Source organism: Diadema setosum, chromosome 19 (assembly GCF_964275005.1).
Source record: "Diadema setosum chromosome 19, eeDiaSeto1, whole genome shotgun sequence".
In the NCBI taxonomy this organism is placed as follows: domain Eukaryota; kingdom Metazoa; phylum Echinodermata; class Echinoidea; order Diadematoida; family Diadematidae; genus Diadema; species Diadema setosum.
Genome location: NC_092703.1, coordinates 28,834,038 through 28,849,082, shown reverse-complemented (window position 1 = coordinate 28,849,082; position 15,045 = coordinate 28,834,038). Strand labels below are relative to the sequence as shown.

Below are 15,045 nucleotides of genomic sequence, written 5' to 3'. Positions count from 1 at the left end.
CTTAATTGGGTAATACATGTATACACTAAGTTTCAAGAAAATATCTTCAGGCATTCAATAGATATGGTGGAAATAGTGAAATTTTATGTATTTGACCTTGACCTTTTGACCTTTGACCTTGAGCATGTGCACCCAAAAGTTGATAGGCACAACTTCACCCCCTAATACACATACATGCCAAGTTTCATTAGGATACCTCAACAGGTTTTGATAGTTACCTTGTCCACAAAATTCATTACAGACGGACGGAAGGACGGACGGACGGACGGACGGACGGACGGACGGACAACCCGAAAACATAATGCCTCCGGCACCACTTCGTGGAAGGACGGACGGACGGAAGGACGGACGGACGGACGGACGGACGGACAACCCGAAAACATAATGCCTCCGGCACCACTTCGTGGCGGAGGCATAATGATCCACAGTATGCAACATCATTAAGATACAGAAGAGCCTCAAGCCTATACTTGGTACATACTCATGATAAAAATGATACAATTGAAAAAAAAAAAAATCATCATTTCATCCAGACAGCAAATGTGTCCCGCACAATCATTCCTATGGATACACACACACACACACACACACACATTCACAAAACACACATGTACACATTAAACACACTGATTTGTGGGGAACTGAAATTTCTTCTCCTACTGTATTTTATACTCCACAAGCATGATGGAATAAAGGAAATCATTGTACTTCTTTGTACTCTCTAGCCTACAAATGATGAGCGTATGTGAGTACACAATAACACACACACACACACAACACAACACAACACAAAGTATAACATGAATAACATGATAACATGAATGCCATAAGGAATCAATGTCATTTGCACAATTTTTTAGCCAACTGAATACTGGAATTGCATGGATCTTGTCTGAATCTCTCAAAGAAGAGTTTGAAAAAAACAAAAAACAAACTGAAAACAACAGATATCAAGAAAAATGTGTGGCCTTTCTCCCTGTGAATAAGAAAGATTTTACTCTTGTGAATACCATGGACGCTGCTGAAGTCTCTTCCTCAGAAAGCAGGCTTGGGTGTGGTAGGGACGTGATCTTTCAGCAAGGAGAGCATGACGGCCTGGAAATAAAAGAATGAACACACCCTGAGCATGCATGTGAAAAACTAACCCTACACAAACAGTCTAGCTTTATAAACCGCCCCACTTGGTCTCAAGAATTAAAAAAAAAAGAAAAAAAAAAAGAAAAAAATACAGCTCATTCACACTACCTGAAAGTCACAGCAAAAGCTTAGTGGGGAAATTACCTCGAGCAAAGTTCAGTTTGAGAATGTATTAGGAAGGCGGTGAAAATAAAACACATCCCAACGATCCCAACAAAACGACTATCTGAATGTCATCAGGCCATCACTCAAATGTGGTCTACTGGGTATCAGGAAAAAAAAAACACATTACTTTGGACATGTGACTAAGAGAGCTGTTCACTGAGAAAGCTATCACTTTTTTTTATTTTTTTATTTCTGGTGCCTCGAATAGTACCATTCACTTCGGGGCTGCGCCCCTCTGTGAATAGCATCATTGTGGAGTCACCTTTGCTGATGGTTTTAACCAAACCAGAAATTCTATAGGCAAAGTTATGTTTGCATGCTTTACTGACATTCTCACAGTCATGCCTTCATTCAGTCCAGTTTTGTTTAAAACCTAAGCAATGTGCTATTTTTATGGGTCTAGTGCAATTACCTCCTGGACAATTACCTCAGACCCTTCCCCTTCCCCTGACCCTAATCCTAATCCTGAACCTAATCCTAACCATAACCCAAACTCTAACCCTAAACCTAACCCTAACCCTAAACCTAACCCTAACCCTACTTCAACCTTATCACTACCCAGTATTTAACATGGGAGGGGGGATGGGGATTTAGCAAATGCAGAAAGATTAGTCAAATACCGCATAAAAGTTTATAGGATCTATTCAAAATCTATAAATTTTAGTTTGAATCAATGAATGTTTAGTTTAATTCATGAGCTGCCCCCGTACATGGTGATGCTACAACAATTTGTGATGCTACAGTAGCAGAATGATATGAAGAAAATGTAAGATATTGCACACAGCTAAAGTTTTGTGAAAAGTTACCTGACTCTCAACCTCTTACTGTGATATATTCAGGCAAATATTGTTTTCTTGCCTTCTGGTGGAGCTTTGCCTAATGCTCTCTCAATGAAATGAAAAAAATAAAACAAAACAAAACAAAACCCCAAACAAACACCAAAAAACAAACAAGGAAAAGTAGAAATTACGCGGTGCGTAATATATGTCCCCGCCGGAAGTAGCATTTTGTAGCAAAATGTGCAATATAGGTAAAAAATCAAGGTCAAAGGTCAAAGAAGTCAAAGGTCAAAATTCTGTGTAAAAGTTTTGAAGCCCTCACCTAGTGCCATCACATAAAGCAAACGGAATCAAAATCGGGTTAGAAATGGCGAAGGAGTAGCATTTTATAGCCAATGTACAATACAGGTCAAAAATCAAGGTCAAAGGTCAAAGAAGGCAAAGGTCAAAATTCTGTGTAAAGTTTTGAAGCCCTCACCTAGTGCCATCACATAAAGCAAACGGAATCAAAATCGGGTTAGAAACGGCGAAGGAGTAGCATTTTGTAGCCAATGTACAATACAGGTCAAAAATCAAGGTGAAAGGTCAAAGAAGGCAAAGGTCAAAATTCTGTGTAGAAGTTTTGAAGCCCTCACCTAGTGCCATCACATAAAGAAACGGAATCGAAATCGGGTTAGAAATGGCGAAGGAGTAGCATTTTGTAGCAAATTGTACAATATAGGTCAAAAATCAAGGTCAAAGGTCAAAGAAGGCAAAGGTCAAAATTCTGTGCAGAAGTTTTGAAGCCCTCACCTAGTGCCATCACATAAAGAAACGGAATCGAAATCGGGTTAGAAATGGCGAAGGAGTAGCATTTTGTAGCAAATTGTACAATATAGGTCAAAAATCAAGGTCAAAGGTCAAAGAAGGCAAAGGTCAAAATTCTGTGTAGGAGTTTTGAAGCCCTCACCTAGTGCCATCACATAAAGCAAACGGAATCGAAATCGGGTTAGAAATGGCGAAGGAGTAGCATGTTGTAGCAAAATGTACAATATAGGTCAAAAATCAAGGTCAAAGGTCAAAGAAGGCAAAGGTCAAAATTCTGTGTAGAAGTTTTGAAGCCCTCACCTAGTGCCATCACATAAAGCAAACTGAATCGAAATCGGGTTAGAAATGGCGAAGAAGTAGCATTTTGTAGCAAAATGTACAATATAGGTCAAAAATCAAGGTCAAAGGTCAAAGAAGTCAAAGGTCAAAATTCTGTGTAGAAGTTTTGAAGCCCTCACCTAGTGCCATCATATAAAGCAAACGGAATCAAAATCGGGTTAGAAATGGCGAAGGAGTAGCATTTTGTAGCAAAATGTACAATATAGGTCAAAGGTCAAGGTCAAAGGTCACGACTGAAATTCTGTGTAGAAGTTTTAAAGCTCCCATGTAGTGCTATCATATAAAGCAAACAGAATCAAAATTGGCTCATAAATGACAGAGAAGTAGCAAATTGAAGATTTTGATCACACACGGACGCACACACGGACGCACGGACGGACACACGGACGGACGCACGGACGGACGGACACACGGACACACACACGTACGGAGCCCGTTTCATAGTCCCCTGCTCGAACTCGTTCGGCGGGGACAATAAACAAACAAAAACATAATGAAACTTCCAATTCTTTGCAAAAATTCCTTTTATATTTCCTTTGTTATCATCTTATGACTGTGTCATAGCCTGTATACAGAGTTCCTGTCTGGACAAGGGCATGAAATGGAGTGAACAAAAAACTTTCAAATTTCACAGCTTTTGAACAGGTAATCTGTTTTGCTTTAACCCTAGATATTTGTTATTTAGGTAGCTGATACAGCCGGGGGGGCCTCCCAGGCCCCCTCCAGATCTCGGCCATCGACCGCGTGATCGCGACGAAAATTGGCACACACATTACCTATGATGTAATCTAAAGTACCATGAAGTTAATTTTTTTTTAAAATTATCATTTATGCTAAATTATGCTAATTTATGCATAATGATGCATGAAATCAGACAATTTGGTATAAATCACTAAATGAAGCTCAAAACAGGCACATTTTTTGTGTAAATATTCTTTTTAGTGTCCATAGCAAATATAAGAGAAAAAATTGTGCCATCAGAAAAAATTTCTTAAGTATTTCATTGTTTTTTGAAGTTTCTTATGTATTTCATTGTTTTTTCGACTTTATGTTTTTCATTGTTTTTTCGATGAAATTTGACCGCGACATTGTTCCGAACAAGAAAATATGTTATCAATTGATTTTAATCAATAAAACCCCCAAATAATCATACTTTTATGAAATTTGCCTGTAAGCAAAGTTTGCATTGAAATTGTACACAAATTCACGTTTTTGAGCAATTTTTTGGTCTGACATGAACGTACATATTTATGTGCAACTTCGAAACCGCGCACCCGGGCATCGCAAATTTGGTGTCAAAAGATGCGGGAGACTAAAAAAAAAAAGGTCATGAAACGCCGCGGCGATAGCTTTTCGCAATAGCGATACATCATGCGGAACGTCGAGGGGGGGGGGGGGGGCCTCCCCCCCCCCCCCCCCCCCGGCCTAGTTAGGGTTAAACTTTCATTGAAAGTTTCCTCTATCTTCCTGCATTCTGCTTTGAAGAACCGATTAAGAGAAGAGTATGCAGTGTGAAAGTAAGAGAGCATAATCTCTGGAAAAATTTAAGTTAGTATTTATCATCACATGTGCAAAGGTGCAAGTTATTTGCTTACTAACATAAAGAGGAAACATTTTGCTTTTTGCCTCTATCTTTTTTTTCTTTTACAGCTACCACACCATTCTTACCATGGCTGTCCACTTGCGGTTCTCAGCAGCGAGGAAAGCCAGCGACCTGGGGCTGTAGAACACCTCATCGTCCACCTCCTCCATGTGTCGAGGGAGGCAGTGCAGGAAGCACCAGTCTGGTGCAGCTACTCCGCCCATCTGCACACAAAATCATGCAGCTAACATTACCAATTCATCCATAGGCTCTTAAATGTTTATTACAAACTTGGCAACACAACACTGCAAAGGGATTCTTGTTAACCCGTTGAGGACGAGTCCCGAGAATACTCGGGCAGGTGTGTATGGGAAATGCATGTTATAGCAAAATCAGTCCATCCTTGATGGGTTAAAAGGATGGTATAGTAATGGCGGAGATGAGGATTGGGCTTTTAACATTTTGCAAGAAATCAAGAAACCACTTGTGAAATAGTACAGAGCATACCATCATTCTAAGAGGAATTCAAAGTTTATTTGATGAAAATCGGTATTGGAATGGCTGAGATATCCAGAAACAAAGTGAAACAAAGCGATCGTAATAAAAGGTGGGTGCCACCTTTTGCCAGGATTGCTCTGTTTTGGGCATCTCAGCCATTTCAAAACCAATTTTCATCAAACAAACGTTGAATTCCCCTTGGAATTACATGCTCTTTCATAACTATTTCAAAAGAGGTTTCTCATCATCTCACCCAAAATGGTTAGAAACCTGAAGTTAGGTCTAAACCAAAACTGTGATACCTTTAACCATGAAAATTAGGCAGATAGGATGGAAAAAAAAAAAACACCCTGATTCTTCTGTAGTCCAGTTCCTAATACTGGTAAGCTCAATCATTTATGCACATACCATGGGTATTCAGAAGCTCTAAATCAAATCAAATCTTTAGGCTATTCAGGCCAGATAACAAATGTATTGGTCTGTTGACAAAGTTAAATGGTCAGACTTAATCCATCAAGTTACAAAAACTACATTTCTGTGGTTTTGTTAAAGTATTTTTCACTTAAGATTTTAACTGCTCATTGGTAGCATTTCATAGGGTGGAGTTAGATTTTTTTCATGTTTTCATGCACAATTAATTGTTTTGGTTTTACAATTTTCAAAAGCATATTAATTGATACAAATACAGTTGGTTCTTAAATTGGCGACACATTTTAAAAGATTAAATTTACAATTTCTTTCTCAAATAGACAACTTCTAGAAAAGAGATACTGTCCTTCTGATTTCACACAATATATAACCAATGAAATTCACAGTTGCCAATTTAATGGCAAGGAGATAATTGCCACCAAACTCCCTCACGATTTGATGGGTAAAAGGCATCCTTAAAGAGAATGATGGCATAGATATGGTTGAGAAAGGAATTAAGATTTTAACTTTTTGCGAGGTAATAAGAAACCACTTATATGAAATGTTAAATAGCATACAATTCTCAGAGGAATTGAAAGTTTATTTGATGAAAATCGGTTTTGAGATGGCTGAGATATAAAAAAAAAAAAAAAAAAAACAGAGTACAACAAAGTGATACTAATGAAAATGGGACCCACCTTTAATATTTCATACTGGTGCTTCCTAATTATCTTGGAAAAAGTTCAAATCTGAATCCCCATCTCAGCCAAAACTACACCATCCATTTACGGCTGAGTACTCGATGGCAGAGAAAGGGTCAAGGGTCAAGGAAGCTTACCTTCATGTTGACTTGGTAACCATCAAACGCCTTCAGCCTCTCTTGAGCCTCCTCCTCCTGCCCCATGCTAATCCAGGTATCCGTGACGATGACATTTGCCCCCTGGCAAGCTTCCATGGGGTCAGTAGTGTAGTGGTATGATGTTCCGTACTACACAGAGAGGAACAAAGGAGTTTCAGAGATGGTTAGTCACTAGACAACTAATTCAGACAACGATCTGCAGTCAAACCTGTCTACAATGACCTCTCAAGAGAAACATGAAATATGGTCATCATAGGCCTGGTGGTTGTTGTAGACAGGTCCGATAGAGGTAGAGAAGCTCTGCAGTCTAAGGAGAAAAATGGCATGCTTCCCTTGTCTAAAATCTGTCAGTTGTCCATCAGAACCTATATGATGTTCATCAATTTCAAACCTTCAACTTCAAACCAAATAGTTATCTGTAGGTGTGAACGGTTGCAAAAAAAAAAACTTGAGCTTCAGAGCGTGCTCGCTAACCCGCTAATTCTGAGCATTTGAATGGTTGCAAAAAAGACTTGAGCTTTGGAGCGCACTCGCCAATCCACTATTTTGTATGTGTGAATGCAGCTATGATATAGCAAAAAGAAATACCAGTGTGTAAAGTTTAAGAGAGCCAACGTTCTCCTTCTGTGATTGCTCCAACTCTCATATTCTGTATATTCATTATTCATGAACATATATTATGGTAATAGTCATCTTTGCAGCGTATCTATATAATGCAGGGATGCCAGTTAGAATGAAATACAGGGTCTCAAATACATTTATATGAAGCTACTTTGTGCAGGGAAGGGCCTGGGCTTTGATACAACCTGAATACCGGCATCCCTGATAATGCTTTACTTCTAGCCACTAAATAGTAGAGACAGATCCAAGAATCATAAACTACAATTACAATTTGATAAGTCTTTTCCTGCCCGTCATGCTTTACAATAGATAATTTCACAGTGGTAAAGCCATGGCTGAATAGTGATGGCTTAATCAAATGTATAATTACATTAAATTGATAATTGTTTTTTTTTTTCCTTTCCCCTGAAATGAAAGATGAATTATCGACAGCTGACATACCTTTTCTGAGAGAAGCTTAGCATCTTGTTGAACCTCTGGAAAAATCTCATACCCCTGTAGTGAGAAAGACGGACAAGACAAAAACACTTAAATGACAATTCCAGATCAGTTAAAAGTCAGTCTCAAAAAGGAAATACAATTTTACAAGCACGACAGAGAAATTTGATCAAAATCTGATAAAAATTGGGGAAGTTATAAAATTGTGAAGTTTTTCCAATTTTCACAAAACAGTTCTTGATCCGTCAATACGAACATGCAAATGAGTGAGTCAGTATTATCACTGCCTCAAAACTTATCTCATAGTTTGTACACATAATTTAGAAATTTCTAGTTGTTTTTTGTTTTTGTTCAAATGCAAGTATGCCCATGTCTCAAATCCAAAGATATCTGAAGTTACTAAGCTCTGAGTAACAGAGACTTGGTGGGACTTGGTCGGTCCATTATGATTAGATTGAATTAAGTCAGCACGGTATAACAAACCTTTGGAGTTGCTATCCTGACGTTGATCCCCATGGGGGCGGCCCCCATCATGATGGAGTGGATGATGTTGTTTCCATCACCTACCCAGGCAATAGTCAGGCCCTTCAGGCATCCATAGTGTTCCTGTAATTTGTTAGGAAAGCCATACATTGGAAAGAGTGGAGAGATAGAAAGACAGAGAGGAAAGAGAGAGGATAGAGAGCAAGAGATAAGAAACAATGCATGACTTCTTGCATACTTAAAGGCATTTTATATACAATTTGCAGATGAAACAAAAACCCAGCTTTAGTGCTTTAAAAAATAGTTCTAAACTGTGAGTTAGTGATAGAAACAACCAATGTAAAAATGTTAATCTGAGTATCATCAATTTTATATATTGTTATACAAAATGTGAACAACAGTTATTATAAAATTGTTTTTAAAGTAAACCATCTACAGTTACGGTTTATTGAGAAAAATAGTGATATATCCTTATATTACAGGCTCTATTTTTATATGGCAGGATGTTTTGCGATACAACTGACCTACACATATGCATCAAATATGATAACTCAAACACTGTTTAAATCCCTGCTTCCAGTGGTAAATACATTGTAGTACCTTTAATGAGACAACTTGCTAGACTTGCTAGACTTGCTAGACTTGCTAGACTCTAACAACCATTTCTTTCCCCAAATGACCTAACTCATAATTTTGTTTTTGTTTTTGTATACACACATGCTTTTCAAATCAAGAAATTCAAGTCCCATGATATGAAATGTTTCTGCTTACACTTACTATTTGATTTCACAGAAATGGCAACCATATTTCATGAGAGGCGAATGGTTGTACATTGTATTGTTGTGGCATAGTGGTACGCAAAAGCGATCGATTGAAGTTGTTGACGGTAAAATGAATGACTGAGTGTATGCTTGTAACGGATTGATTGCGTTGGGCAAAGGTATGTATTATATTATACTATCAGAGGCATTCAATGGTGCAAAAACTATGAGTTGACTATGAGCCTAATTACGGGAGCAAATGTAAATGGGTGATGTCAGCATGTAATATCCAAAATTCCTCGAAAATTGCACGCTCAACAGCAACAGTGTGATGAGCAAAATTGACCAATCAGAGAGCTAGAATCTTTCAAAGTGTTATATAAAGAATACTACAGCTGCATAATGACTGCCAGTGATGGTGCAAGTACCTGTAGAGTCTGGAAATCAGCAAGGGTCTGCAGGGGGTGGTAGATCTCTGAGAGGCCGTTGACGATGGGAATGGATGCCTCCCGGCAGAGGGTCAGCAGGTCGTCATGGCGATACACCCTGGCAAGTGCTATGTCCACAAGTCCAGACAGCACCCTGATGTGAGGACAAGAATGTGGAATGATGCAATGCTCAGATGGAAATGGTAGTTCCAGGTTTTCTACACTACACATGTGGTATGAGTTAATATGAGTAGGTAGATTTCATTTGCTACACCAAGGAGAAGGAGGAAGTGAGAAAAAAGAAAGAGGGTGGAGAAGGAGAATAAGAAAAAGAAAAAACAGAAAATAGAGGAGGGGAAGAAGCAGTTGAGGAGTAAAAAGATGATCATGACAAAAATAACTTGTGAAGCAATCAAGACTTAAGCATTTACCAATCTATAATTGTTCAACATAGCATGGGCTAGAAATTTGGACAAAGTACAGGGGAGCACCATGTCATACAAATGGAGGTACACTTTTACCTTTGCTGTTTGTTATTATTGAATGTTCTGCAGTGCTTGTACAACATTGTGATGATTTGGGCTTAACCCTATTCTAACTGGGGGGGGGGTCAAATTGACCCCCCCTCGACGTTTCGCGCCACGATTCCGCAACGCGCAAAGATTTTGCCGCGTCGTTTCATGACTTTTTTCATTTGAGTCTCCCGCATATTTTGAGACCAAATTTGCGACGTCCGGGTACACCGTTCTGAAGTTATGCAATGTTTTGCATATGCATGTCAACCCGAAAACCGCTCAAATTCATGATTTCATGTGCAAATCCAATGCAAACTGTGGTTTTTTGTTTAATTGATATAAATTAGATTATTTCAACTTTTAACCATTGAAATAAATCAATTCTAATGTAGATAAGCTTGAAAAAGTGCCTCCAACAAATTTTGGCAAAAAAACAATAGAAAACAAAAGATCGAAAAAACAATAAAATACATAAGAAATTAACAAAACAATAAAAAACAAAAGAAAATGATTTTGATTGCGCTATTTTTTTACAAGAAAATTGTTTGATGTGTCTTGAGGAACTCTGACACAAAAATTCAATAATCCTTCAGTCTTTTTGATGGAGTTATAGGTGAAAATATGATTTCATGCGTTAATTTGCATAATTAATTTATTAAAAAATATGAAATCAAAATTTTTTTATTGTATGATCATGTAATCTTGTAGTTGACATCCGGCTCTATATTCAGGCAAAATTTTGCGGCGTTCGCGCGATCGGCGGCCGAGATCTGAAGGGGGGGTCAAATTGACCCCCCCCCAGTAAAAACTTGGTCTCAAATAGCCCAGTTAGAATAGGGTTAAAACATCTGAACAGAGCCATTCTAGAACAGTGACATTATGTTAGATGAAACAGTATGGTGACTTAGAAGATGTATACGTGACCGCTCCTACTCATCAACAAAACTTGTCCACAATTCATAACAATTTTTATGGTGACATGATCCATTTGGACATATATGTCAATTTGAGCTTTCAGTTACATGTGTGCTGCATATACATGTATACCCTCATAAAATTTGATACAGTGATTCCAAGTTGGGCCAGCCTTCCGATTACATGGTCTTCCCTACGTTACTGTGCCTTTACGCTTATGAGCAAGCTCCCACATGACCGGTGGCTTTACATCCCCTGCACAGGATTTGCAATAAGATGAATGTCATGCCTACAGGCACAACTACTGCTAGCAGCAGACTTGAACCAAGGACCTCACAATTGAGAGTCTATGTTCTTAACCACTGAGCCATGACAGAAACTGAAAAGGGCTTGTATTGATGAGGCTAACCATGTCTCTCACCTTGCTGTGTCTACAAGGGACTCATTCACCCCAAGGTGAATATCAGCAGGAGACAAGAAGGCAGGGTGACCCCCTAGTAGAGCAAAGCCTGGGAAGGGAAGAGATTATGTACAAAAAGTTTGAAATCATGGCACTTTTTAATCTCTCTTGAGCTTTAGAGAAGCACTGCTTGACCAAAAAGGGGGACCCTTATGTTCTGCTAGTCCATACATACACAATAACATTCAGCTGAGCCACATAAAAATATTCTGAATTCATTTTGAGACCCTATAGATGAACCCAGGTATCTAACATCAATGTATTCACTGGTTTTGATCCAGCAATACTTCAATTTGTTTGTTTGTTTTTTACCAAAGTGTATTTCTCCTTTGGAGGTTTAATAGTTTTGTGCATGTTATGTTAAATGTCTTCCTCATCTCAACATGCACACATTTTCTCTTTTCTAAATGTAAATTATTGTAAAATATCAAAACTGGTTGAAACTCTGAATAATCCACATTTTCTTTCACCTGTAATACATGTGCCTGAGGCAGCAAATTGTATTGTGGTCGCACTTAAAAACAAAACAAAACAAAACAAAACAAAACAACTGCCACTTAACCCAATCTGCTCAACCCAGACAGCTTATGAATATTTTCAATTTAAATGTATAATTTATGGACAAAGCCTCTCAGCCTGCTTTATTTTCAAGATCTGAGCCCTGCTTCATAAAGCTGTTCATAAAATTATGCATGAATCTACAAACAACTTGAAGATGGCAAACAAATTGGGTTTCCTCATCATTGTTAATTTCTGGGCACACATTATACATACATGTATTGGCACTTCATATTCCAGTTATGCGTAAAGTCATTTATAACTTTCCGAACAGCTTTATGAAACAGGCCCCTGATCCTACAAAAACCAAAACCTAGATCATTTTGTAGCAAATATCTCCCCAACCCCCTCCCATCCTCCACTCTGATCTCATTCACAACACCCATCATGCTATCACACCTGTTTCATTGGACAATCTGGTCCTGGTGCTGCGCTTTTCGAAGATGAGTCCTGCAGACTTGCCCTCCAGGGGCCTGTAGGATTCTCCGTGCTGCTTGTATCTGATCTTCAGATCTGACGCTGTCCACAACAGCTGCTCAATCTCCTTCTTGGAGAAGTCCTTGAGGGTCATGAAGTGACGTCCAACAAGGGAAGAACTGAATTCAGCATAAAATTTTAGATATGAATTAAGGATATTGATCAAAGGCATAATCTACCATTTGCAGATGAAACAAAAACCCAGCATTAGTATACTTCAAAATAGTTCTAAAATGTAAGTAAGGCTTAGAAACAACCATTGTTAAAATTTGAATCTGTATAATCGATGTTAAGTATTGTTAAATACACAAAATGTGAACAATAGTTATAATAAAAGTGTTTCCTGATTAAACTGTCTACAGTTACTGTTTATTGAGAAAATCACTGATATCTCCTCATATTTTAAGTTTTATTGCAAAAATTTCATATGGTAGCTAGGATGTTTTATGACACAACATACCTACACATAATGCATCAAATGTGATATCTTCAAAATTGTTGAAATCACTACTCCCAAAGGTAAACTGGACCTTTATAATCAGAACTTAGTCATTGTAATGAAATACCGTACAGTCACAAAGCATTCACACTAAAATAGAATTTAAAGATTTAATTGCAAGTAGAGTGTAAATAAATCCTAGTAATGTGAGCGAGGTTAAATTCTTCACCAAGACATGTCACATTCCAGTCCAGTTCATCATCACATTTAAATTTATATGGGTTAGATTGATTTCTGTAGGCCTTTATTTCACTGGAAACAAGACAAAACAAAAAAGAACATATTTTATGAATTATCAATGCAAAACAATTCAAATCAATTTCAGTTTTATAGCACATATAAACATGTAACATACACATGGAATATAGTCATTCAGTTCATAGACTACGGTAATCTGCAACCAATGTAGTGCAGTGTCATCATTTATTTCATGGTCATGGCTCACGCTGTGTGCAGTCAAAAAAAAATTCTAGTTATTTGCATTAGTACTAAATAGTAGATGAATTATGAAGAATACATCATCAAGTTGGAAGATCAAAATGAACACGAAGAGTTCGTTTGACGTTACAATTGCACACCACACTTTAATATTGTCAGGCATATGCACCTTTAACAACGAAACACAGCCAAGTCGCTGTAAAGAAGTCGCGGAAGGCCGTGCCATGCTGCGCACGGCATCTATCTAGTCGGGCTAATTTGTACCAAGGAGGTATTGTTTGCACCGTATGTTTGTGTGCATATATCAAAATCAACATGTGGGACTATTATTACAAGAAAGCAGAATGTCCTACATACCTTCCATCTTGTTCAGGTATACGTAGCTGTTTGCACGTATGGAAACTTGCACATATCAACTGAGTTTTAAAATTTTGCGTGGATAATTCCTTTACCGCAACATTAAATAGCTGACGGAAAGAAGAAGCGAGCATTGACATGGTTGGTTGACTTATCTGTTGTGGAAACTGCAGACGCCGACGTGTACTGTACACCGTGTGTCACAACACGCGCCGCGCCGATCCCTGGATCGCGGTTTTATACGGGGATGGAAAGCCAAGCGCTGTGTAGAAAATGAATACGGTGAAAACTCGTATGACCAGTCGTGACAAGAAACAAGCCAAATTATTCTCAAATACCGCAGAAAAGGCGCGGATAACCTATCTCTCGCTGTTCATCCGGATGATGCAATCGGAGGTGACCGAGGTCTCTGTTTGATGACTCTGTCCCCACCTCCCGCCGGCCTGATGCAACTTCTTCTTAACACTGTTATAAACATTTGAAGAAATGTATTTGCAGTTCAATGCAATGCTTGCGAGGCGATGACATCTAATATCATTTAGTTTTAGAGCAGAAGCTCATCTATATTGGAAATTCAACTGACTTGAGTTGAAATTAAACTTTTGATTTTAATAATATCTTCGATCCTCCGAGATTTTCAGCTGTCATACGCTATCGCTGCCTTCAAAGCGAAGAGAGGTAATTCCACTTATGAAGACTGTAGGCCTACCGGTACTAGCGTTTAGACAGCTGAAAATTTCGGAGGTAAAACCGCTGTATTGAGATCAAAATTTGACACCAATTTCAATAATTTAATTTGCATCAGAACGAGGACCTTTGGAATAGGACTATTTATCAACTGTATGATGCCTTTTTTTTTTATTGTTTGATTACTCTGTTTATCAAGGACAATCAAATTTGCTGTTATCTCGAGCTGCTGTGAATATAATAAAGCTTTTATTCTGAACAAAATTGGGCAATACACCTAGTAGGCCTACATTTGGAGGAACAAAATCAATAAAAACAATTCATCACAAAAGGGCGATGATCCAATTTCTCCTCTCAGTTTGTACATCAAAAATTCTTAATGTGCATCTAATCTTGACGTTTCCCTCCTCTACTGCTATACATTCAACATGTTACATTTGGAGGATTTCGTTCATCCATGCTTGGCTAATATCTTGATTTAAAAAAAAAAAAATCATCTTAATCACAAACTTTAGGGGAAAACAGTGATATGTATTTTGTTTTCCAAATTAAGGCAGAGTATCCCAGGAGAGGTAGGGCCTACATGTATTCACATGTGGATTGTCGCCCTCTTTTGGTTTTGAATCATTTCTTGATACTTGGTAGACTTTGTTCATCATGTTCATAATAAACAGTGAACTTTTCAACTAGCTTAAAGGGGCATTCCGGACAATGTTCATAATTTCACATCATGTAGTACATAAATCAACAGCTTCATGTATAGATTTGTAGAATTTATTGTGGTTCTTGAGCAGAGAAACAGTACTTTCAAAAACCTTAAACAAATTACACTGA

At 38.1% G+C, this 15,045-nt stretch overlaps 1 protein-coding gene across 1 annotated transcript; it reads right to left on the bottom strand.

The window, feature by feature from the left end:
• Positions 1-961: 961 nt before the first annotated feature.
• LOC140242240 (ornithine transcarbamylase, mitochondrial-like) lies at positions 962-13,699 on the bottom strand. Its single transcript, XM_072321986.1, has 9 exons — positions 13,525-13,699; positions 12,153-12,349; positions 11,157-11,244; positions 9,306-9,459; positions 8,117-8,239; positions 7,637-7,690; positions 6,554-6,703; positions 4,896-5,033; positions 962-1,095 (listed from the first exon to the last, which is right to left on the bottom strand). The coding sequence occupies exons 1-9, from the start codon at positions 13,662-13,664 to the stop codon at positions 1,036-1,038; spliced, it is 1,104 nt and encodes a 367-aa protein (XP_072178087.1). The 5' UTR covers positions 13,665-13,699; the 3' UTR covers positions 962-1,035.
• Between the last annotated feature and the right edge of the window lie 1,346 nt (positions 13,700-15,045).